The following is a 27,043-nucleotide window of genomic DNA, read 5'->3' on the forward strand; positions in this document are numbered from 1 at the left end:
ATCTAAATATGCTCAGTTGCTGCTGATTGGAGGCTGCACATAGATTCCTCATGTTATTGGCTCACCATGTGTAATTATATTTCTTCATCAAAGGATACCTAAAGAATTAAGCAAATTAGATAATAGAAGTAAATTGAAATGTTGCTTAAAATCATATTCTCTATCTGAATCCTGATAGAAAAAAAGTGGGTTTCATATCCTTTAGCTATATGTTTTACCCATTTGCTGGAATGATGATAGTAATAAAATGACATGCTTTAAAGAATGATATAGTGTAAGTGTGTGTTGGCATGTAGGGAGTCATTGCAGACACAATATTTGCTCTCTGAACAGGTGTTGTGTTTGAACACAGGTACATGGAGCATATTTACATATGTACATTTGCTCAATGCACATTAAAAGCTATTTCAGAAACAGTTTTACTAGAAACATGTTTTTGCTTATGCATATGTAATGAAAGAATGTTAATATTCAAAACTGAAATTTACTGTATGTCCCTTTAACTGCTGTGCAGGTGGTAAGAATGTTTTTCAATTCAAGACTGAAATGCACTCAGTCTTGAGTTGTATGTCCCCTTATCTGCTCTGTAGTTGCAAGAATGTCATACATTAACCCTTTTGCAGACAGGAGTATTAAAACAACACATTTAATCCTACATCCCTTTAGCAGGGGCACCCAAGTCCTGGGAAAGTGTGTCAAGCATTTTTCAAAAGGTTTTGGGGAGAAGAGGAGAAATCCTTCACAGTAAGCACGTGATTGTGTGAGCAGTAGAGAAATGCACCAGCAGCAGCAGCAGCAGCCTTGTAATGCACAGAGCAGGGATGAGAGAGGGAAGTGCATCTGCTTTCAAAACACAGGAAAAGAAGAAACACTCACACTGCCTGTGGTGTCATTGCTGCACGCAGCACAAAGGCAAACAACAGGAGCAGAGCAATAAACAAAGCAATGCACAAAGGGGATTTAAAAAGCAGATAAAAGGACAGCCTGAGCAAGGTGACTGTATATAAATGAGAAGGTGGGACCCTGACAGCAGCCCCCCAGCATGATCATCACTGGGAACTGCACACTTTGTAAGCAGGAACAGAATAGCTCTGCTCAGCCCTGCGTCTGATGGTGTCTGTCACAGCCTCAGCATGTCCAGGAGGAAGATCTCATCGGAATCGTTCAGCTCACTAGGTTCTGACTATCTTGAGACCAGTCCTGAGGAAGAAGCAGAATGCCCTTTAGCCAGGCTGTGCTGGAATGGGAGCAAGAGCCCACCAGGGCCACAGGAGAGACCCCCACAACTGGCCACTGGTCCTCGGAGAACTACCAGGAGAAGACGGGTCAATTTGGATTCTTTGGGAGAAAGCATCAGAAAGCTGACTGCTCCCACGGTAAGTAATGCTGAGTAGCATGGGGTGAAAGAGCAAGGCAAGGTAATGTAAGGGGTGGGGGGCAGTACCTGCTAGTAGCCAAGGACACCACTGCATAGGGAAAGACTTATTAAGGAGATTCCTTTAGATGTAGCTATTGCAGAATAAGGAAGACCAGCTTCAATGACTGACAATCAGTGTAAAGAGTGACACTTGGCTGGGCTGTCATTAGACATATGCTGATTGTCAGTGTCATGTCATTTAGAGACGTGTTAGGCAAAGGATTTCCCCATACATTGTACTGCACTTTGCAGGTGGTGTACATCTAAGCAGCAATTTGCTTGTACTAACATATACAGTATAATCATATGTTATAATATCAATATAAGTGAAATATAATCACCATATAAACATTATTAGCAAGATATTTAGAAGCACTGCATATAGATGCACTGTGTGAATGTATGAACATACACACACACATATATATATATATAAATGCCCACACATTTGCCTTGTTAATTGAAGGCTTTTTTCTAGCAATACTGTATATTAAATGTTTAGTAGACTCTACATATACCTATTACAAGATGCATCTGATTTTCTAAGAGTTTATAAAAAGTAATAACCATGTACATACATAGTGATGCATTTGCTCATTAATGTAGATCATATAATGCACTTTAATTAAAAAAAAAAATCCTTATATTTGCAAATACTGAAATGTATATTATACAAGTACTGTGTACATTATTGATATGCATAAACAGTGATACATCATACCTTGAAACGCTGCAATATATATATATATATATATATATATATATATATATATATATATATACATTTTCACTTGCATTCATACAATACATTAGATTTGGAAAATTCTGTATATTTTAGGTTTTCTTTAATGCATTCATAGAGAAATGTCATATTCAGATGTCAGATGTTAATTATTTAATTTTTGTACAAAGTCATAATGAAACATTTAATCTACAGGTACTCTATATATTTATGTATAATTATAATACTGCAGATATATAGTCACTGTATATTATATAGTTTCTATACTTTCTATATTAATTTAAATCATGACAAAGTAAGATATATATATATATATATATATATATATATATTATATATGTATGTATGTATACAGTCCGTATTATATAGCACAATTAAACATATGCATTGATACATTTGATATACAAAGAGTATATAGTATGTCCATATATGTGTGTGTATGATGCTCATATACATTGTACACCATATTTACCTTTTACATAGATCATTTTAGCACTATATATTCAACATCTACTGTATCTATCTATCTATCTATCTATCTATCTATCTATATTATACATTATATATATATAGATATATATGTATATGTTTAGCGCTGCAGACTCTGTTGACGCTCTACAAATAACTGATAATAATAATGTATATATGTATGTATGTATATAAAACCTACACACACACACGTGTTTTAGCGAGAGAGCATATCTGTTCTTGCTCTGCATTATGAGATCTCAGTCCTTTGTCATATGCAAGATGTGTAGGAGTAGAGCTATACATTTTTTTGCTGTGTGCCTATGGAGCTAGTGCAGGCAGTGACTATTTGTTACAAGGGCATACATGATACATAAACTCCAACACACTGGTGTTTTATAGAAGACCAGTAGATTAATTAAGGTTATTGTATTTCATAGCCTCTTAACTAGCAACGTTAAGCTTTCTATATGTATTTCATCAAATACACACACATATCCAACAATAAAGCGCATCCGTAGAAAAAGTGTTAAGCTATGTTATTCAGTAGTATTGTTACATCTGCATATGATGTGCTGCATATGCAGTGTTTGGAAGTAGATTAGAGTCTGTACTTTGGATTTATAGTTACATTTCTTTCTGTCTCCTGTGATAAGCAGCAGTATTTTTGCAGCTTGTGGGCTTTTTTTTTATTTTTAAACTTGTATTTACTGGAATCCCATGTGAGCGAAACAAAATAAAGAGAATCCTCATATTGTGTACGAATTGAAAATGTCATTGGGTTTGTTCTGTTAACTTTGGTTTTGTGAAACAATATGACAAGGGAATGGTTACATCTGTGAGGCTCAAAAGTGAGCCATATTATTATTTGCAGTAGGTCATTTATGAACTAACCTAGCATATGAATTGGAATTCAATGCAAACAAAGAATAGCAAAGCTGTAGATACAAATCTGGGGATGAAAGGTGCAGAACATTTGGAGGAAAGATTTAATCTTAGCTCATTAAAGAATTTTTTTTTTTTTTTACTTTTATTATAGGTTTTTATTAACGTCTAATTTGAGTAGTGGATTTTTAGTTAACTATTTCTTGTGATTTTGCTTTATTATGTAGAATGTATAACAATTAAACTGTCAGATGGGGAAGCATTATAGGGCTTGTTGTTAACAAATGGTTAAAAAGATATACAATTAAAAAATAAACCAATACAGAGGTCACACTGGGGGTCATTCTCGGAGGCACTAAGAGGCTACTGCTTGGTATTGACGTGGTGGGGTTGCACCATATAAGCATATCCTTTTATTTTTAACACATTAAATACCTTTAAATTTAATTTTATATTGTGCCATAAGTCTAAAACAGAACCTAATCCTTCTTTGTAGAGCAGTTGACCTTGATGTTCCCTTCACATAGACCCTAAATGTTTTAGCTTCAAAACAGCTTTTGCTTGGTTCTAACATAACCATAAAGAGTTATGTAGCTGAGGCTTACATTTTTGTTTTTTTCTAGAACAATCCTAGAATACACATTGACTGCATATTCATATTTTTTAACTACTTATGAAATGATTTTACCTCCTATATTGATTGGCCCTCGAGCACTGTATGTATAACTTGTTTCATCCAATCATGAGACGCCTGAACTCGTGAGTTTTGTATCGCTATGATAATGTGGTATGTCATTTTTCTGTCATCTGTTGGATTTTCTAGTTATGGTATTTACGATGGTGTCATCAGTTATAAAACATTTGAAGTACAAAAGGTCATTAAGGCTCAATAAACATTATTGGTTTTTATAATGTATTGCAGAAACAATCCAACATGACAGCAAATACAGACACAATCAATTCTGATACAAACAAAAAAACATCATGTCGTATGACTTTCTAACTCACTTTCAAATTTGATGTCTTTGCAATAACAATTGCACTAGGAACACAACTCATTTAAAGTTGATACAACTGTTGAGAAATGGGAGCCAGGAACCACAAGTCATAGAATTCTTCTGTTTCCTTACGTTTGGAGTAATTTTTTATTTATTTGTTTACAAAAAACAGATTTCTCAACCTTTTATTCTTGTTGGATTCTACATTTCATATAAATGTATCCTGCCATGTATTGCTTCAAAAGCCTACCTAGGTATATCTTCAACAAAGAATACAACAGAAACAGAGCACATTTGATAATAGAAGTTTAATTGGAAATGTTTTAAATACTCTGTCTGAATATACATTTCTAGTGGACATTTATCAATGAATCAATAACCCTTTCTGTAAAGAAATACTTCTGCAAATTATTTCTTAATCTACTATCTGTTAGCTTGAGATCATCTCCCCTTGGTCTTAATTTTTCTTTTTATGAAAAATACTCACAGACTCAGCTTTAATAAGGCCCTTAATATACTTGAACATTAAAATCATATCACATATATCCCTTCTCTCCTCTAAGCTATACAACTTTAGGTCATTGAGCCTTTCCTGGAACGTATTATTTTTTAGACCATGTACCATTTTGGTAGCCCTCCTTTGCACTGATTCCAGTTTGTTTATATCCTTCTGGAGATATGGCCAGATAAAGGATTTGTATTGGAACCAAATGGACATTATGGAATAAGCATGGTGCAAGGTATGTGCCAGTGTCCCTGAGATTTGTTCCAGAGAAACTTAACTGCATTGATTTGTTAATTGTACTGTACACATGCCATCAAAGCTGGACATTGTATCATTAATGGATGAGTACATCAATAAAGACACCCAAACACTTTACTTGTAAATATTGGCTGCTACATCTCAAGTTAAAGGGACATTAACATCATTTTATATGTATTCATAGAATAAATAAGAAATTAAGGCCGTATTCTAAAATATCTGAATTCAAAATATATGTTTTAAAAGCATTTTTTTTTAAATTACAATGATTTACAATCTAGGGAGGATATACTCCTTGAAAGCCTCTTAAAGGGACAGTATGCAACAATTTTCATATAACTGCATGTAATAGACACTACTATAAAGAATAATATGCACAGAAACTGATATAAAAATCCAGTATAAAACCGTTTAAAAACGTACTTAGAAGCTTCCAGTTTAGCTCTGTTTAAAAGGTTACTGGAACACCCACTGCAAGTGGGAAATAGCAGACACTCCCCCTCCCCCTTCCTTTGCATATGAAAAGACCCTTTACAAACACCTAGGAGTATTTCTATCTCACTCCAAGCAGATCACCATCAGAGAAAACTATGAGAAATTATTGAGAGAGATCACACTCGAATTGAATACCAATAGGTATGGCGAGATCTCATGGTTCGGCAGACCCTCAAAATAATATGGTCCTGCCTAGACTCACATACGCGTTCCGATGTATTCCCATCCCAATTCCGATATCTTTGATCCGGAAGTTCCAGACTCTCTTTAATACCTACACTTGGCGTGACAAGAGACCACGAGTCGCAGCTCACATACTGCAAGCTCCCATAGAGAGAGGAGGTGCAGGCCTCCATAACGTGAGGAAACCTTCTGTGGCTCCCTCCGCATTGGCGGACAAAAATTTGCATTTCTAATAGTATAGTCAAGGGATGCCAGGAGACCTGGCTGAAATTGAGACACAACAGACTTATAGCCCCACACCCCTCACCCACACATTCTATCAGAGGCCTCCTTATGGGTTTGCCTGATATCCCTGCCAACTCATGGTCTACCACGGGAGTGATCTCTCTGACAGACTTCTATGATAATAAGAAGCTGAAAGCCCATGCGGCCATGTTGGCCCTACCTTCTGTAACCCCGAGGTTCCATTTTACACTTCTGCGTCTTCGAGCTCTAATGCGTTCCTGGGGCTTCCTAGAGGATGAGTTAAGGGATCCCACCCCGTGGAACTATGCTGGAAGGCCAATCTTCAACTCCACAAACCTCTTTCAGTGCATTACCAGTGCCTATTGGGAGACCCTGTTTCTTCAAAAACGATCCATATGGAGGCCTGGGAGAGGGATTTACAACTTAACTACCCACTGGAGGTTTGGGAGGAAGCAATTTGTATCACTAAAAAGGCCACCCATTGTGTCACCTTGTATGAACTTTATTTTAAGATAATTACAAGATGGCATTTAGTACCTACTAAACTGCAGAGGCTCTACCCCAATCACTCTCCCATGTGCTGGCGAGAGTGTGGAGAGCGGGGCACCCCGACCCACATTTGGTGGTCATGCCCAAAATTGTCAGGTCTCTGGAAAAAGGTGGAAGCCCTGTGTAAGGACCTTGCACTGGTGGAAACAGTCGGCCCGGCCTTGGCGATTCTACACTTGGGAGTGGACCTGCTTCCTAGAGCTAAACGAAACCTACTTATATACATCCTCATTTCCACCAAATTACTTGTAGCCAGAAACTGGAAGAAAAGTCAACCCCCAAGATGGCAGGGAGTAGTAGAATGTATGAATTATATTAGAAGTATGGAAAACTATGTATATGGAGAACGCAAGACACTGACTGACTTCTGCCTTATTTGGGAACCATGGGACACTCTTATGTCCCACAATGTACATAACTAGACTATCTGACATCTGACGTTACCACCATACCCTTACAGCCATCCCCCCACATTCTGCTATACGAGGAAGCCAGGCACGGGGCATTCAAGGGAGCTAGTGGTGAAATTATTATAACCCCCACATGACACGTGATGCAATAAACTGAAGCCCCATACATATACATCCTCACTGTGTCTGCAATATTCTCCTACTTCATAGTCCTAACAACCCTATATGTTAATCCAAAAGCCGTCCCAGTTGTATATTCACTAAAGTGAGTCACTAGGCTCTATACTGTTTAACAAGACCCTAATTGACGGCCTCTGTAAAAACGAGGTACGTGTACCAACCGAGGCAGTAATACGCCTCATGTTATAAAGTTTATGTACTATGTTATATTGTTGTTTACTTTGTTGTAATACATAAGCTGTATGTCATGTGATTTACCTCAATAAAAACTATTTTTAATAAAAAAAGACCCTTTACACAAACAGAAGCTGGAGTAGGTATACGTCGGTATTCTCCTAAAACCTTGGGGCTTGGTTAGGTGTCTGAAAATCAGAGCAATGTTATATTAAAATAAGCAAAACTATCCATTTAAAAACAAAACAAAACTGTATGGGCTTTATAAATAGATCATCTACAAAACATTTATGCAAAGAAAAATCTAGTGTATAATGTCCCTTTAAATATGATTATCCTATCTCTTTTACACCTGCCAATTTCAGATCTATATAAATGACCAAGGAATTACCATGTAGCATGTTGCAAGGTCATTATTGTGCAGTTGTGCTCCAGTCTCCCTGGTAGGAAGCAAAACAATACAATTTTCAGAGTTAAATTACAGAAAAAGTGGGTAAAATTTATTATTAAAGTGGTCTGCATATTTTTTTGTATACATAATTAAACATTTTGGGCCAGAATATGAGTGACGTGTGATCGATATTGGATTTATTGCAGTTGTTTATGCGCGTCAGATTTAGCGCTCATACTACATTTTGAAAATAAACTCGATCGTTTGAGGGCTATTGAATTTAACGCGTGACGTCAGAGCTCTGGATAACTTTTTGGCGTAACAAAAGGTTACAATCATAAAAAAACTAATAAAAATGATGTTAAAAACAATTGCACTAAAAAAGTTATAAGGGCACAAAGATAGGAGGTCTCAGGTCTAAATAGGTATATGTGTATGTATATATGTGTACAGATGAGATATTAATTTACAGACATATATACACATATAAACACATAAATACATATGTACACACACACACATATATATATATATATATATATACACACACATATATTTATATATACAGTATATATATGTATATATATATACATACACACACATATATTTACATATATATATATATATATATATATATATATATACTGTATGTAGGCAAAAGCTGAAAAACATGGAAGAAAAAAGCGCAACTGGACTCAAGTAAAAGGGTTTTTAATAACACACGGAAAGACCTTGAAAAACAATAGGTATTCAGCATACCAAATAGTAAAAACATATGTGCATTGTGCATATCAAACAGTTGTGTCTCTACAGCAGAGCAGGTTTCCTAATTACCGCTTCAGACCACCTCAATCAGCTGTGGGATGGTCGTCTCTAGATGAGCTGTTACCCTAGGTAGCGCAGAGCTTGTCAGCTGTTTGCTCCGATAGGATTTCGAATTGCGGTGTTTGTAGGAAATCCTTGACGTAACACCTTTTGCATTCACCCGTGATTACTGCGTCTCCTCGACGGCCGTTTCGCTCCCCAACTTAGGGACTTTGTCAAGAGGTTGCTTTCGATTGGTGCAATAAGCACTCCTTAAATACCCTGTTGTTGTGTTTCAAAATATGCATATCTATATTTTCTCTTATACCATTATAGACATCTTTCCCGGTGTATATACACATATCTTACCGGTAATTAGAAAGGGTTATTAGAGAAAAAATATATATGCGCATGATAACTTATAATATTTTAAATATTTTAAAATGTCTCTAAAATACAATCATTATTACATTTCTAAAACGTTTCTAAATATGATATTCATTGTATAAAAATATATTTGCCATAAAACAGTGATAATAAATGGTGATGGATGAACTTAAGGGGATCTCTGTATGTTTTATGTATTTTATATTAAGGAACATGATTTTGGTGACTGTGTCATATACGGATATAGTTGATACATTTTCGCACCTATGTACCCTGCATACTTAAGAGTTGTAGTTAGTTGTATCTAATCAGAGTTTAGTAGTCTAAGTATATTGTATTTAGACAAAGATACTAAAATATTTTTTTTTTTATGTTCCTGAAAGGAAATTGTTTTTTGCAATTCATTTAATTGTGTAATGACGTTGATACTGTTAGATTATCTATAAATGTAACCCTTATTAGAGAGGTTTACTAAGATATCTCAACAAAGATATACATACTATATCTATAAAACTTAGTATGAATTAATGTGACAACATATATAGATACCTATATTTATAGATTAGTATAGGGAATTCTTATCCCTCCTTTAAACCCAGGTTTAGACTAAAAATGCCTGTATGTCCAGATCTATATTCAAACCCTCTGGATGTAGGCTTTTGAGGTATAGAGTCAGAAGGTTTCATTTCTTCTAAGTTTTAATAATCTGTTATGGTCTAATTTCTTCGATGGGATCCATTATATTACCTTAATTGTGAGGCCTGCTGGATTACTATTGTGTTTTACTATAAAATGTTCTGAAACACTGTCGTTTTCAAATGAGTTCTCTATATTTCTGATATGTTCAGATACCCTATATTTTAATTTATGTTTGGTTCTACCAATGTAAATTTTCCCACATTTACATGTGAGTTGGTATACCACATGCTGTACGTACTGTCACAGGTACAGGTGTTTATGCATTTATAAGTTTTGGATTTGTTATAGTTGTAAAATGTTTCCTCACTGTTGACATAAGGACAAGTACTACACTCTTTTTTCCTACATTTGATTAGCCCTTTCGTAGCATTTAGCCACATATTCTTACTGCCATTTTTTTGAGGATGTTCTCTTAATTTACTGGGAGCTAGTATGTTTTTTAAATTATTATTTATTTTATAGACAATTTGAGGTTTTGTGTCTATATGTGTTCCTAAGATGGGATTTTTTAGCAGAATTTCCCAATCTTTGGTTAACATTTTCTGAATATCTTTATGGTTTTCATTGTAGGTAGTTAAAAAACCTAATGTTATATTTATTCTGTTGTTCAGAAATATCATTTGTATTTTTTATGTCAATCTTATTTTTATACTTTAAAAGGTCTATTCTATTCATATTTAATACCTTCTCATTTGCACTAGCCACTAGAGATTCAGAATAACCTTTTTGTATGAAATTCTCAGTTAATATGTTTGCTTTGTTTTTGTAATCTGCTATATTTGAGCAATTTCTCCTCAATCTTTGGAACTGCCATATGGTATATTGTGCTTCCAAGTTTGTAAATGACCACTACTTGCTCTTAGGAAACTGTTCTTATCCGTTGGTTTTCTATAATTGTTAACCATTACTTTATCATATTCAGAAAAGAGGATTAGGTCCAAAAATTCAATTTGTATATCTGAGATTTTGCCTGTGAACGATATGCTCATATTATTGTTGTTTAGATATTTTATGAAGTTCTCAGCTTCTCTCTGATTCCCTTCACATAAAACAATATCATCTATCAATCTATGTTATTTTAAAATGTTACTCTTATATGGGTTGTTACTCCATATAACCTTATCCTCAAATTCTGCCATATATAAAGTCGCATAGGATGGGGCAACTGTTGTCCCCATCGCTGTGCCATTGATTTGCTCATAGAATATACCATCAAAGTAAAAGTAATTATGATTTAAGATAAACTGAATACCCTCTCCAATAAATTCAATATGTTTATCTAGTAAATGGCTCATTTTATTAAGTTGATTGAGAATAGCATCTGTGCCTTTATTATATGGTATGTTTGTATATAGGGCTGTGACGTCACATGTAATCCATAAATTGTTTTTGTTCCATTTGTGATTCTCAAATGTTTTAATGACATCTGTGGTGTCTTTTAAATATGCTGTTGTATTACTCAGTATTGGTTGAAGGTAGTGATCTATATATTTTGAAAAATTACTACATAGGGAACCTATCCCCAAAATGATTGGTCTTCCCGGGGGATTGCATTTGTCCTTATGGACCTTCGGAAGGTGGTAAAATATCACCATGTTAGGATTATGGATATATATATATATATATATATATATATATATATATAATTATATTCTTCATTATTAATGATATTTATCTCTCTTGCCTTAGTTAAAATTTCAACTAGTTTTTTATTGTATTTTATAGTGGGATCAAAAGTGATTTTTTAATATATCTTAGCAGAGGCGTAACTAGAAACCACAGGGCCCAGGTGCAACAATCTAAGAAGGGCCCCCCAACCCCCAAAAAAGTGAGTTTGATACTTTTTTTAACATTTAATGCAGAAAAAACAATGGGAATCCGATTACATGTCTGCAAAAGGAGGTACCATGTGCCCACAGTCTGTGAGATGGTCTGACCCCTATTACTGTATATAGGGACACTGTTTAACCCACCAGTACTGTATATATAATATAGGGAGTCAGTGACACAGTCTGTAATCTGCCGGTGAGATGGCTGGCCTGACCCTACCCGCCCCAGTACTTTATAAAGTGACCACAGTAGTCTGTGACATGGTCCAGCCCCCCCCCCATTCTGTATATAGTGGTACTGTATAGTGACACTGTTTACCCCCACCCCCCCATGCTGTAGTAACAAGGTCTGTAATTTGCTGGTTCCACAAACATACACACACACACATGCATAAATACACACACAGTCACATACATACATACACACACACACACATACATGCATAAATACACACACAGTCACATACATACATACACACACACATGCATAAATACACACACAGTCACATACATAAATACACACATACACACACACACATAAACACCAATGGGTAAAACAGAAAGACTAACTCCTGTAGTCAGAGACTCTAGTGAAGCATCATGTCACAATCACATGATATCAGTGCAGGCAGTGGCAGGTCAACTTTTTTTATTAAAAATGTTTTTTTTTTTGTTTTTTTTTAAGCTGGGCCCAGCAATTGCGACCTCTGCACCCCCTGTAGTTTCGGCCCTGTATCTTAGTATCACCTAATAAATGATATGCCTCTTTCAGGTAGTCTTCACGGACTTGTACAACCAGACCACCTCCCTTCTTAGCTGCCCTGAATATCAGACTGGTACCTTCAGTAAATCTTTTTAGAGACATGTTTTCCTCTACACTCAAATTGTTTTGTTTTGGTTGTAGCTCACATACAAATTTATTAAATAAGGACACATATTCACCCTGGTTGTATACTGGATAGAAGGTAGATTGTTCCTTTAAACCACTGTGGGTGATTACAGTATTTTCTTCATGTAAACTAAATTCTAAGATTTCCTCAGTTACGAGATCTTGTGTATTTATGTTTGCATTATCATGAACATGACTAAGGGTGTATAACCCGAAACATTGTTCTTGTTGAACCTGCTCCCACTATGTGGAAATAAAAGAATTCTTGGAAGATGAGAAGTGGTGCTGCTGCATTTATTTGTGCTATATGTGTTTATGGGATTGTTGCAGTGATCCTGTGACAGTGTGCACACACCTGAGGGTTTAGAGTGCTGGATATTGAACTGTCTATGATTATCCTGATTTATGGTATCACACTAATTTTCCAGTTTTCAAATGTTAGAAATAGGGATTCATCATTATAATCATAATTATCGTTAGGGGTTTCCTCATTTGCAGCCTTTTCATTTTCAATGTGAAAGTAATGTAATGTTAGTTTTTGAATTCATTTTATTTGTTATTATACACATATATATTTTCCAGCTCCTCCTAAGTAGCGCTGATACTTTTTTTTTAGTATATATATATATATATATATATATATATATATATATATATGTGTGTGTGTGTGTGCATTGGAGCCCTTTGCAGTCAAGTAGATGAAAACATGTAAACGCATATTTATACAATATTCATATTTAACAAAGGTTTTAACTATGTATTTACTGTAAATATTGCACATTCCAATGTTCTTCACATACCAGAATATGATCTATGTATTTATAAATAGATATTCCTATATATATAGCTGTACCTATTTTTATATATATATATATATATATATATATATATATATATATATCTATTACACCAAAATACCATCAGATATTTATAGAAGTAGCGGTCTTTAGACCGCTCTTTCATAACTTCTTCATAAATTCTGTTTCCGGCAAAACAAACATCAACACACAACTGTTACTTTTATTAAAATAGAGGACTTTATAATGTTGAGTTTAATAGCCCTTTAAATTATATGATCTGAAGAAAAACAAAGGGAATCTGACAGTTTTGCATTTAATTTCTTTTTGAATTATGGAAAAAATACAATTAAAACACAATAAAATAACATTTTTGCTATCTTCAGTAAGGCATATTAGTATTCTCTTGCCTAAAATACCATTATATTGTAATTAAGAAGACATTTCTTGCAATTTCTACATCTATAATGTTAGATGTGTCTAAATACTTAAAAATTTGTATGGGAATTTTAAAAGTCAGAATTAAACTCTCACGTTTCACATAGATCATGTAATTTAAAGGCACCTTTTAAATTAACTTCTGTTATAAAATTTACTTAGTTCCCTTGGAATCATTGGTTGAAAAACGTATACAAATCTTTAGCAGCAGCGCTGACTGGTGGCTACACACACTTCTCTCTTCTCATTGACTCAGCAGATGTTTTTAGTGCATTGCATCTCTGGACCTGATTTTAATTATGTGTTTAATCTCTTTGGAGTTAAACAAATAGGTATATACAAGCAATGATTCCATAATAGCATGTTCTAACGTGTTAGAGCATTTTCTTTTTTAACTGCTTATAAGTGCATAATGGTTGTCAATATAATATAATACTGAAAATGTATCTTTGAACTACAGATTTATACTTAGACAGTTAAAGGGATAGTCTAGTCAAAATTAAACTTTCATGATTCAGATAGAGCATGCAATTTTAAGCAACTTTCTAATTTACTCCTATTATCAAATTTTCTTCGTCCTCTTGCATCTTTATTTGAAAAAGCAAGAATGTAATCTCAGGAGCTGGCCCATTTTTTATTCAGCACCTGGGTAGCGCTTGCTGATTGGTGTCTAAATGTAGCTGCCAATCAGCAATTGCTACTCAGATGCTGAATCGAAAATCCTAGCTCCTAAGTTTACATTCATGCTTTTTCAAATAAAGATACCAAGAGAACAATTTTATTTTGATAATACGAGTAAATTAGAAAGTTACTAACAATTGCATGCTCTATTTGAACCATAAAAGAAAAAATATGGGTTTCATATCCCTTTAATGTGTATCAGGAATGAAGTGTGAGTATTTAATTATTTAATGTATTTTGTTTGTCTTTGTGTTGTATTTGTCAGTGATAATATATTACATGAAATAAGTGCTTTCTTCTAAAATATTCATTGTTTCTATGGTTTCATTGTACTACAAAAGTGTATTGTGTGTTAATATGCCCCAGCTGATATTATGTCCTAAACTGTGTACATAATTTTAGGCTCTTTTCTGTTAAACATTATGTGATTGCAATGTTCTGAACACATACCACAAGATCAGATAATTGGATTTTGTCATGAATTCTTTCTAGAGAGGACAATTAAAATTAGATTATAGATACACACATTACCTGTTGATACCATGTTCCATCTTTTCTAAACAATATTACAACATTATTAACTCAAGATATAAATAGTCTGAGAACAGGAACTGTGCTGTCAGCATTAGATAAAATGCAGTACTTGAAAAACTGTTGCTAAGCAATTTTTTTTTCCGCTTGTCTCAAGAGTGCCAACTTCTTAACTTTATTAAATATCTTAATAAAATATTTTTGTTCTGTTTGCAATTTGTAAATATATTGCATTTTATTTTGTGTTTGTTTCTTTGTATGCTTGTTTTGTACATGTAATCAAAATGAGTTTTTTTCCTAGTTTTAATACTCATTTTTGTAGAATTTGTATTCTTTATATAGCAATGTCATATTATTGAGGAAGCAGTGTATTTGTTTAAGATTTCAAAACAACATATGCTGTACACACTAACCCGTAAAACCAATCTCCCAGCGCCTTTTACATTGCTTTTAGTAAGAACCACCTTCTAAGTGTTCAACTTCTGACAAATATTACCGATGACAAGGCAAGATAATTGGAAACAGTACACAAATCTTAGGTCTTGGGTCATAAAACCCTTACTTAGTCTGTCAAAATATGATCTAAAAGAGGCCTCAAAGCTTTGGACTGGTGTTCAGGAAACTTCAACTGGGCTTGTTACTGATTCTCAAGTTAGTACGAAATTATTAAAGCCAAAAAAAACATTGACCTTGGTATAAGTAAAATTCATAGTCATTTTAAATATAAACAGATCTCTGTGGTAATAAAAAGCCAAACAGTTTGGTTGTGGCTAGTTGTACCATTAAGGGATATTGTGAGAAAAAAAAAACATAATGTATTAGTACAGAAAGCGCTAAAGTACAGAAAGTATTTATGAGCAAAAGTAAGGAGCACTAATCAGCCAATAAGCGTTAGTAGGAAGCACCAAGCAGCCAATGAGCGTTAGTATGAAGCACCAAGCAGCCAATGAGCATTAGTAGGAAGAACAAGCAGCCAATGAGCATCTGTTTAAAATACACAACTGATACTGCTGAGGTAGTTTTAATTTAAATTGACTTTTTTTATTCTTTACAAATTTTTTTGCAGGGAAAAAAAGTCCTGAAATGCTGCTCTTTTATATAATAGAAAATATATACAATATATGCTGAGCTGTTGCCATACTCAGGAGGCTTTCTCTTAATATCATACAGATTAGGTTCACAAAACAATGACTGATTTAATTTTTATGTTTCCTCAGACAAGTTGAACACTCAACTGGTCCTCAAGTAGCACTTATTCCTCTCTTTCAATTCCTAAGAGTGCTGTTATCATTAAGGTCAAACAGCTTAAGAAGTAGAAAAAAAGTAGAAAAAAAACTAAATAAAATTTTTATTTTAAAAAACAGGGTTCAAAATTTGTTAAAAAGCACTACAGACTGACTGAAATACACACACACACACTTTTTTTTCTCAGAAATCTTTCTTAAAGGGACATGATACCCAAATGTTGAAACACTTGATGCAGCATAGCTGTAAAAAGATGACTAGAAAATATCACCTGAACATCTCTATGTAAAAAAGAAAGATATTTTACGTAAACATTTTCTAATTATTCAAACCCCATTGTAAAGGACTTCAAGCAGCAACTCAGTATGTCTGTCCCAGGAGAGGCAAGGGAGTGAGCTTAGTGCACACTCATGTTATTTCCTTATTCAGTGTAAGGAAATTTACTATGAAATCTCATGAGAGTTAAATGAAATCTCATGAGATCAACGTAAAACAGTTCATGACCTCAGCACTGTTGATGCTGATTGGCTACAGTTTATTTCTTAATTTTTTTTATTTTTTTTACCTGCAGCTGGACAGCAGCGGAACTATAACTTTTTACACAGCACTTACTCTGGTGAGCTGAGGAAATTGTGAGCTAAAATATCTTCCTTTTTTACATAGAGATGCTCAGGTGATATTTTCCTTTCAGCTTTTTACAGTTCTACTGCATCAGTTTCAAATGATTTAGATATGAGTATTATTTTTATCTGTTATATTTTCACTTCTATTTGCAATAGAGCCATATTCCTCATGCTACATTAACAGTGCAAATTAATTTCATATAGTTTATTTCCCATAAAGTAGCATCTATGGAATCAGTCCTCAAAATTTGATTGGTGCATGGTTATGTAAGATCAACAGAGCATCAGTTACCTTGGTAACATTTAAGCATATCCTTTCTCAACACAGATGTTATTTCTAACAATAGAACATGTATAAATGTATAATATCTAAAGAAAATTGCCTTAATATGTGTCTTAAGCAAAGTGTTCCAACGTGTTTAAAAGGTATTTACAAAGCAAACAATAAATGACTGAATAGTAGCATATCAAGAACACCAAATCAATATCCAGTCGGTTGACAAATAAAGCCCTCAATTTACATAAAAATGAGCAAACATGATGAAGACAACATTTTTATTGCTACAACATGTCATCAAATACTTGACATGACAGAAAATATTATGTTGTGAACAAATTGCTTCTACATTGAGCAGATGATACAACAGAGCAGATAAACATTGTCCAATATGATGAAAACTATTTGAAAAATAAACTAGCTAAATTAGTAACAAATAAAGGGTGCAACAGGCCTGTAATGTAGTGCATCTTACATAAACTGCACCCATGCAAGGTAACATTACATTGGTAAATTAAAAACGGATACTGAACCCAAATTGTTTCTGTCATGATTCAGATAGAGCATGCAATTTTAAGCAATTTTCTAATTTACACCTATTATCAATTTTTCTTTGTGCTCTTGCTATCTTTATTTGAAAAAGAAGGCATCTAAGCTAAGGATCCAGTCAATTTTTGGTTCAGACAATGGACAGCACTTGTTTATTGGTGGGTGAATTTATCCCCCAATCAGCAAGGACAACCCAGGTAGTTCACCAAAAATGGTCCGGCTTCTAAACTTACATTCTTGCTTTTCAAATAAAGATACCAAGAGAATGAAGAAAATTTGATAATAGGAGTAAATAAGAAAGCTGCTTAAAATTGCATGCTCTGTCTGAATCACACAAAAAAAAAATTGGGGTTAAGTGTCCCTTTAAAGGGACATGAAACCCCAACATTTTCGTTTGATGGTTCAGCTAGAGCATGCAATTTTAAACAACTTACCAGTTGACATCCGTTATCTAATTTGCTTTTTGCTTTTTGTATCCTTTGTTGAAATGCACACCTAGGAAGGCTCAGTAGCTGCAATGCACTGCTGGAAGCTAGCCGCTGATTGGTTCACTGATATGAGTTCACATATTTACCTTCTGTATTCAGCTAACTTACAGTTGTGAACGGCTTCCTCAACAAAGCATATCAAGAGAATGAAACTAATTTGATAATAGAAGTAAATTGGAAAATTGGTAAACTCTAACTGAATTATAAAAGAAACATTATATCCCTTTAATATCTGACTTATACAATAACCATTTCAGGCTGTGGTATTATTAAAAAAAAAAATTAAGAGAACTATATAATTAAAGTATTAAAGTATTTTGTGTCATGTTGCTTCTAAGGATAAAGAAATAATCCATAAGTCTAAGCTTAAAAAGTAAACTGAATTAAATTAGTATAATAAGTAAGGCATCATTGTTTCACCTCCACACATCAATAATGTACTTAGATTTACCAATTAAAGTTATTGTTCAAGTAAAAAAACCTACAAAAAAAGAAGCTGTATTTTATTTCTGTAGATGTGTAAATTGCTGAAGAATATTTCACAGTGAAATCATCTCAAAATATTCTAAAAAAGTGAGATTACATAGTAGCTCATATCAATAGTGAAGCTCAGTATCATTGAATTAAATACACCTAAATTGACCCATCCTGTGTTATTTAAAAAATATAATGGCTTGCCTATTGAGGTCATGTGTCCAAGGGGGCTGGATAGTGACCCATCTCCTATTTCTTCTTTTTCTGACACAAAGGGCTCCTCTGTCTAGTAGATCACCAGTAGTATGCCCAGATGGGTAGAAGGATAGATTCTTAGGACTCTATTTATCATTTAGAGGTGGACAAGGTTCCCAGCTAGGTAACTGGTGCAGTCTCATGCCCTTGGACGACTAATGGTGCAAGAGAAAGGTCCATCAAGCACCCTGGAATAGTGAACTCAAGTTGATTCAAACTTTGAGGCCAGGAAGTCTCTCCATTCTTGTTGCTGGGATACAAGCCTTTCTAGTTCTAACCCTGAGACTGGCCTTTTGGTTTTATGGCTTACAAATAAGTAATTTATTTACATACTCTGTCTGTATATTATGGGTACAGTGTGGTGTGTAATTATTATTTATTACAATATTCAAATAACTCAAAATACATTAGTAAAGCTCATTAAGGAACTGCAAACAAATCAGTTCTGTTTTAAATCAGATTTATAAATAACTGTTGAAGGAATCTGTCTTAAACTCTTAAAGGGACACTGAACCCAAATTTTATCTTTCATGATTCAGATAGAACATGCAATTTTAAGCTTCTTTCTAATTGACTCCTATTATCAATTTGTCTTCATTCTTTTGCTATCTTTATTTGAAAAGCAAGAATGTAAGTTTAGAAGCCGGTCAATTTTTGGTTCACAACTTTGGTTGTTCTTGCTGATTAGTGGATACATGCTGTCCAGGATTCTGAACCAAAAATTTGCTGGCTCCTTAGCTTAGATGCCTTCTTTTTCTAATAAAGACAGCAAGATAACAAAGAAAAATTGATAATAGGTGTGAATTAGAAAGTTGCTTAAAACTGTATGCTCTATCTGAATCACGAAAGAAAAACATTTGGGTTTAGTATCCCTTTAAGCTTAAAAGACCAAATTTCAGTAGGTTTAGCATTTAGGTACTATGTGACAAAATTGCCAGTAAACATGTAAAAAGACAAACGGTTAAACATTTACATTTCTGTCAAATAAATCTACATTTCAATACTTACCATATTGAAGAAAATACATAAATTACAACCATTGTGGCTGAATAAACAGGTGCTAAAAGTAAAAAAAATTAAATAGTTTTAAGAAGGATAGTTTAGATTCATTATTAGGTCCTAATATATCTATATATATTTAAAAATATTAATAAAAAAAAAAAAAAATTGATTATACATACTGTAAAAAATTCTAAATAATCCATAAAATATATATATAGATTAGGTGATTAGGTGACTAGAGTCCGGGGTGATCTCAACTCCCAGCGTTCTGCTCATTTCTGAGTACACATCATCCCAGAAGGGACGTATGTGTGGGCTTGACCACCAAATGTGGATAAGTGTGCCCTCTTCACCGCAGCCTCTCCAGCATCCCCCATCAACATGTGGGTAGATCTTCTTGCAGTTTTGCGGACACTGGCGTTTTTTTGGCCTTTTGAAATATGTTTAACCAATATGCGTCCTCCAACTCCCGTCCCAGGTCTCCATGCCATGCACGTGTGTAGGAAAGAAGAAGTGAGCCATTGTTCCCAGATAATAGTTTATAAATTAAAGATATGAGGTGACCAGGTGGTTGTATGGTCGTGCATAAGGTTTCAAATGACGTTTTTTGTCAAGTCAGTGACAATTTATCTTTATGTGAGTGATAATAGCGCAAGACCTGTGCTGTGTGAAAGTTTGTCCATCCCATTCGGCTAATTCTACTTGTGATTTTAATTTCCCTTGGTTGAAAATGTTGCTTATGTTCGTGTCTGCTAGGGGATATGAGCCATTGGAGTTTTTTTGGAGAACTCTCTATTCTTATATATGGGTTTTCCCTTATGGGTGTAAGGGGGGAGCTGGGGGTAGACATCTTGGAACACCTCTTCCATTAGTGGATAAAGTTTCAGTGCTTTGGGGTGTCGGTTAGGCACTATCCACACCACTGAGCCGACATTTCCCTTTGGAGAATGTTATTATCTAGCCGTACCCGTGCTTTGTTGGTTGAAGAGTGGCACCACTCTACAAGCCTCTGAAGGTTTATAGCTTTTTGGTATTCCCCTAACTTTGGGACCCCCAAGCCTCCCCTATCTCTCGGCAAGTGAACAGTCTGTTTCCTAATTCTGGGTTTTATTCCTTTCCAGATCTATTGTTCGATTGCTGCTTACATTTGATATAATATGTGGACGGAGAAGATTAAAGGTATGGTCTGTAAAATATATAAGATTCTAGGAAGAACGTTCATCTTTATGACATTTATACGACCTAGCCATGAAATACTTTTGTTCCTCCAATTTGCCAGATCTTTATTAATATCATCTCTGATTTGTTTGTAGTTGTGGTCAACTATGTCTTTAATCCTAGGTTTAAGCGTAATTCCCAGATACTTAAATCCATGTTGCGCAACTTTAAGGGGGCAGTTCCACTGGAGGTTGTTAACCATCTCAGCCGATTCAGAGATGTTTAGTTTTTCCGATTTTGTGTGATTAAGTAAGAAGTCTGAGACCACCAGATACCTCTCAAATTCTCGTAATTATTCCTCAAGAGAGCGCTTCGTGTCTGTTAAAGTGAGGAGGATGTCATCAGCACACATTGTCAGTTTATGCTCTTTAGGGCCTACTTTGATATCTTTAATGTTGGTGTTTGCACGTATTTTGCAAGCTAGTGCTTCTATCGTGAGAGCAAATAATAGTGGGGATAGGGGGCATCCATGCCGGGTGCCATTCCTTATTAAAAAAGTTTTGGATAGAAAACCGTTTACTCGGACCTTCGCATTGGGTGCTGAGTAGAGAGAAAATATTTTATTGAGGAATTTAGATTTAATACCGAGTTTGGCTAGTACAGAGCGCATGAAAGTCCAGTTGACAAGGTCAAATGCTTTCTCTGCATCTGTGGAGACAAGCGCAAGGGGGACCGAATTGTTATATGAGAAAGTAATCAATTGTAATACTTTTAAAGTATTATCTCTAGCTTCCCGAGCCGGGACAAACCCAACCTGATCTGTTGACACCAGTTGGCACAAGAATTTATTTAATCTGTTTGCTAACACTTTGGCCAATATTTTGATATCAATGATATAGGCCTGAAGTTCTCTGGACAGTCTGGTGGCTTGCCCGGCTTGAGAATAACTGTGGGCGGCTAACATGCTATGTGGTAGGGTTGAAGTGTCAGCTAATTCGTTGAAAATATTTAGTCATTTGGGAGCTAGTATCTCTGTGAATGATTTATAATATTTGGTTGTGAAACCGTCAGGTCCATACTCGTTAGCAAATCTTTTATTGCTAAGGAAACTTATTCTAACGTGATAGGGGTTTCTAAATACTCTGCTTCTTTCTCAGCTAGTCTACCTCTGCTAGATATTCCATTATGGCCCTCTCAAGGTCCGATTGGGAACATGCCTCTGCCCCAGGGAGCTCTCTTTGTCTTATTCTATATAATGATTCTTAGTATTTCCCAAAGGTATTAGCAATGTTAACCCCATCTGCTATTATGGCACCTTGCTGATTAACTACGTATGCTTTAGTTTTTTTCCGGGCCAAAGCTCGAGCCAGAAGACCCTGCTCAAAATAAGTTTGCCTGAGGTATAAAGCTTTTTTCTGATGCTCTTTCTGCAGGAAGGTAAGCAGATCAGTTCTGGCCTGATTTAGAGTGGTTTGTAGTGTAGCGTCATCTCGGTGCTTTTTGTGGTCTCGTTCTCCCTGTGATACATGTTCATGTAGTGCTTTGTAGTATTCATTTTTTTTGCCGATTAATTTTAGCTTTGTGCCTAATCAGAGCCCCAATAATCACACACTTATGTGACTCCCAGATTGTGGTCTTGTTTGGGTGGCTGTTTTCATTAAGCCTAAAGTATTCCTCTATTGAATTCTGTATGTCATCCTTTTTAAGTGGGTCAGTGAGCAGCAGGTCATCGAGTTTCCACACATAAGGTGTGATTGGTGTGTTGGGCCAAAGCATGGAGCATGTGACAGGAGCATGATCCGACCAGGTTATTGGTTTTATGTCACTCCTAGGTGTGATTGTGAGGCCTGCTGTGTCTGTGAACAAGTAGTCTATCCGGGTGTATTTTCTGCGTGGGTGTGAGAAGAATGTGAAGTCTTTGGTTGTCGGGTGTAACATGCACCAGATATCATGTAGTGCCAGTTCTTTTAGGGAGTTATTCACTATCTTTAATGTTTTCAGGGGGACGCCAGAGACACCATCCAAAGTGTCAAGTTCCGAGTGCAGAGAAATATTGAAATCACCTCCAAGGAACACTGTTCCTTCCTGAAACTCCAAAATCTTGCAAGCAATAGCTTTACTAAAGGAAGCCTGAGAGTGGTTAGGGAGATATAGATTGACATTGTTATTGGTCTGCCATAAAGCGTGCCAACCAAGATCAGGAACCTGCCATCTGGGTCTTTAATCATCTTTTAATGCTGAAAAGGTACCCTAGACCTTAGGAGATTTCCCACACCGTTTTTTTATGTAGGGCCTGACGCGAAGTAAGCATTCGGGACATGCCGGTTGTACCATTTGGGTTTGTGTGTTCTAGAGAAGTTTGTTTCTTGAATGTATATGATATCTCCTTTCAGCCTGTTAAGATCCTGTGTTATTATTGACCTTTTCCTGGGATTGATAAAACCTTTTACATTGACAGTGATTAATTCTATGGTAATATTGTCTGGTCGACGGGCAGGAGGAGCCATGCTGGAGAAGAAAAAAAAAGGGGGGGTGAGGGAGGTTTGATTGGGTAGGTAAGGGTTAGGTTATTAGAGGGTTAGTTAGGTATAAAGATGTGGTTGTGTCGTGGTTTGCCGTAGGAAGGTGGGGAGTCGGGGGGGGGGGGATAAGAATGGGTTTGTGAGTTTTGGATCTGGTGAGATAGAAATTTATACCAAGTTTTCCTCTGTCAAAATGAGAGAGAAATAGCTTGAAGGGTAATCTAAGAGCAAGTAGGATAAGGTTAGATTGTGTATATTAGAGATCTATGTTGGCACAGAGTTCAGATATACCAACAACAGTAAAAATAATTCAGGGGTAGTAGACCCAGTACTTCCACATTTTAGATATAAACTGTTATATAACATTTGATGCAACTAATAAAGGAGATAACTATAAGAATAAACATTAAAGACATAAGAAATGTGCTAAAGACTTTTCAGAATGTGTCTTGGATTGTCTCTGGTTCTCAGATGGCTGCACCCGAATAACTTGTGCCGCTAGCAAATTAGGCTGCGAAAAGAACGAATATCATGCAGGCATTGCTATTGCTGTATACTATTCTAAAGGACATGTCATATTTCAAAACATCCAAAAGTTGGCCTAAAATAGTTTCATACCTATAATAACAAATAATAACCCAGTAAGATATTAACATGACTATGTTTAACTAGCATGCTTAGGCCTTTTCTCTATAGCATTGTCTCTTCTTGGCAGTAAAGTCATTACAAGTGTTTTCTCTTAGCTTAATCATTGTATTGTTTGTTTTTCTATACAATCAACAGTGATCTTGGAATATGATTAAGCGTAAAGTCCAACTAATGGTACCTGAAAAGCTAAAAATCATGCGCTTTTGATTTTTACTTTACTGAAAAGCTTAATAGGCCAAGTCTCTAGTTCATCTCTTTGTCCATGTCTTGCACATGGTGTATATATATATATATATATATATATATATATATATATATATATATATAAAAAGTAGGCATTTACTTAGTGGAAGAGGCGTGTGAGACTCATGTAGGTAAACATCCCAGTCATAAACCATGCAAGTCAAGTCAAGATCAAGTCATTCATAGAAGAAATACAGAGATATGGGTACAGACCTTATTCCATGTCTAACATTGTGGTGCAGCTCCTGTTGTTTCGAACACACGACCGTAGTCGCTATTGCCGGTTAATCGTGGGCTTACTTGCCTGGGGGGTGAACAATATTTCCACTCTCTCCCCACTCTGCTTGCCGCGGTCCGGATCTCCTTCGAATAGCTGTAATGCTGCCTCGATGGACTCCTCCCACTCCCTATGGCTTACACACGTAACTCAAACAGCATATGATCCGTAAGCTCTAGAGATGGAGACCTCACTCCGTGGGTATAGAATGGCACATAAGAGATGAGCAACACCGGATCAGGTTAAAATATATCCAAAAACTTTATTCCAGATTAAAATATAGTACAATCCACCTCGTAGCCGAAAGAGTAGGCTAGGAAATGGTCTTTCGCGTTTCGGCGTTAGCCTTACTCATAGACCCTGATTAAGGCTAACGCCGAAACGCGTAAGACAGTTTCCTAGCCTACTCTTTCGGCTACGAGGTGGATTGTACTATATTTTAATCTGGAATAAAGTTTTTGGATATATTTTAACCTGATCCGGTATTGCTCATCTCTTTTGTGCTATGCATTTACTTATCTGTCTGAGGATCCGGATTCCATCACTTCTTTTTCCCATAGACCCCACAATGGTGTCAGTTGTCCGATTCCCAGGGACCTTGTTGTGCAGGGTCAAAGTAATCTTCTTCTGTGTTTATCCAGTTTTCAATCTTGAAGGTTCTCATTTGCTGCAGGGCCATTATCTTCTGACATGCCTCGATCTCTTGCCAGGGAAGTGGGTGGTTTGATGTTTGTTCCAAGGGCTCTGTTAAATGCAGGGAGGTCAGCCAGTGATTTAAAGACAACAGTACTATTGTCCTTGGATGCGATTATACTTGTTGGGAATCCCCATCTGTATAAGATCTGTTGTTCTTTGAGTGTTGCTGTGATGAATCTCAAGCTGAATCTCAAGCACACTCTATCGGGACTTCTGCAGCCTTAGGAGAATTCTTTATGTGTTTGAACAGGTCCTGGAGATACTCATTCAGAGCTGCTGGACCCACCATTTCAGGGATGTTGCTCAGTCTTAAATTGTTTCTTCTGTTTCTATTCTCCAGGTCCTCAATTCGTTCCATTAAATTCTGAACTGCAATTTCTTGGGACTGGAGACAGCTAAATTGATGTTGTAAGTCCGAACAGAGGTTTTCCTGCTTTTCCTCCATTTGTGTTACTCTCTTGTCTACAGCTACAATATCTTTTTTCAATTCCCCAAACTTAGCTTTTACATCCATCATTGCTTCTCTTAAATCTGCTTTTGAGGACAGCAGTTTCAGATCTTCTCTGGTGATGAAGTTGTGCGACGCAATGTCTGCATTGTGGGTTAGAGTGGGTATTTCGTGTCTGTGCAACTCTATTGGTTCTTTGCTAGGAGTTTGTTCAGCTTGTATTAGGTAACTATCCATGCTTGTGGATTGGTTATTTTTAATAGGCCTGGCTGTTCTTTTGCTTGCCATTACAAAGGTTGTCACCTTTCAGGGTTAGTGGTGGTCTTGCGGGTCTATTTAACAGATCTACGCTATTGAGGGTTTCTAGGCCTAGGTAGAAGAGTAATCTCCACTTAAAATCCTCAGTCTTTCTGTTTTAGTAAGAGGCCCCGCTACAGGCATAGTTCTGGTCCTAGTTATCTGTCCCTCTGGTATTTGGGGACATAGACCAAGTCAAGTTAAGAATGAATTTTGCAGATTTTATTGAGTGCACTTGGTTGCATATGTACCATGTGAGGTCTTTTGTGACCGGAATCATTAACCTTTGCATGTCAGCCGTTTGCTGCAGATTGCTGTGATGTAAGGCCCCAGCTCAGGAATACTCCAGCGTGGTGCAATGTCCGTTGTCAGGTTTCCCCAAAGGCCGTTTCTTCTGCAGGCTAGGCAGAGCGGATATTGGTAGGTGTGCAGGTCTCACCTGTTTGCGAGTTGGTTATGCCTGTTCGCGGATTCTTCCCGCCAGGCACAAGGCCCTCAGATTGCTCTGTATTACCATAGAGATGTTTCTCGCTGGGTTCCACCCCTCTATCAACTTCCCAAGACAATGCCTCAGTACGATGTTCACTGGGTTACACCGTTTAGGTAGTCGCCAGAGTCAGTTACCCTTGCATCAGGTTTGTAAGTTGCTGGTTAGATTACATGCTCCAGCAGGCCCACTGCATCACAGGAGGCCCAGTTATTCCATACAGCTTGGGATATGTTTAATGTAGTCTCTAACTGGTGTAGCTACTCCCTGATATCACAAGCTGTTACTTAAGTAGGTTTTGGGTCTGTTTTTATTGCATCGTATAGCTGTGGAAGCACTTAGGGTATCAGAGCTCGTTTAGTGTGCAGCCATTTACCTTTGTGGCCAGACTCTGCCCC

The 27,043-nt window shown here is 36.0% G+C and overlaps 1 protein-coding gene across 1 annotated transcript in view; it reads left to right on the forward strand.

Moving 5' to 3' along the window:
- Positions 1-836: 836 nt before the first annotated feature.
- GUCY1A2 (guanylate cyclase 1 soluble subunit alpha 2) overlaps positions 837-27,043 on the forward strand; it is a 561,623-nt gene continuing 535,416 nt past the window's right edge. Inside the window, exon 1 of the mRNA XM_053708566.1 lies at positions 837-1,376. Coding sequence (XP_053564541.1) covers positions 1,134-1,376 — 243 coding nt within the window. The 5' untranslated portion in view covers positions 837-1,133. The remainder of the gene's footprint in view (positions 1,377-27,043) is intronic.

The sequence above is a fragment of the Bombina bombina genome, chromosome 3 (assembly GCF_027579735.1).
Source record: "Bombina bombina isolate aBomBom1 chromosome 3, aBomBom1.pri, whole genome shotgun sequence".
Taxonomy (NCBI): domain Eukaryota; kingdom Metazoa; phylum Chordata; class Amphibia; order Anura; family Bombinatoridae; genus Bombina; species Bombina bombina.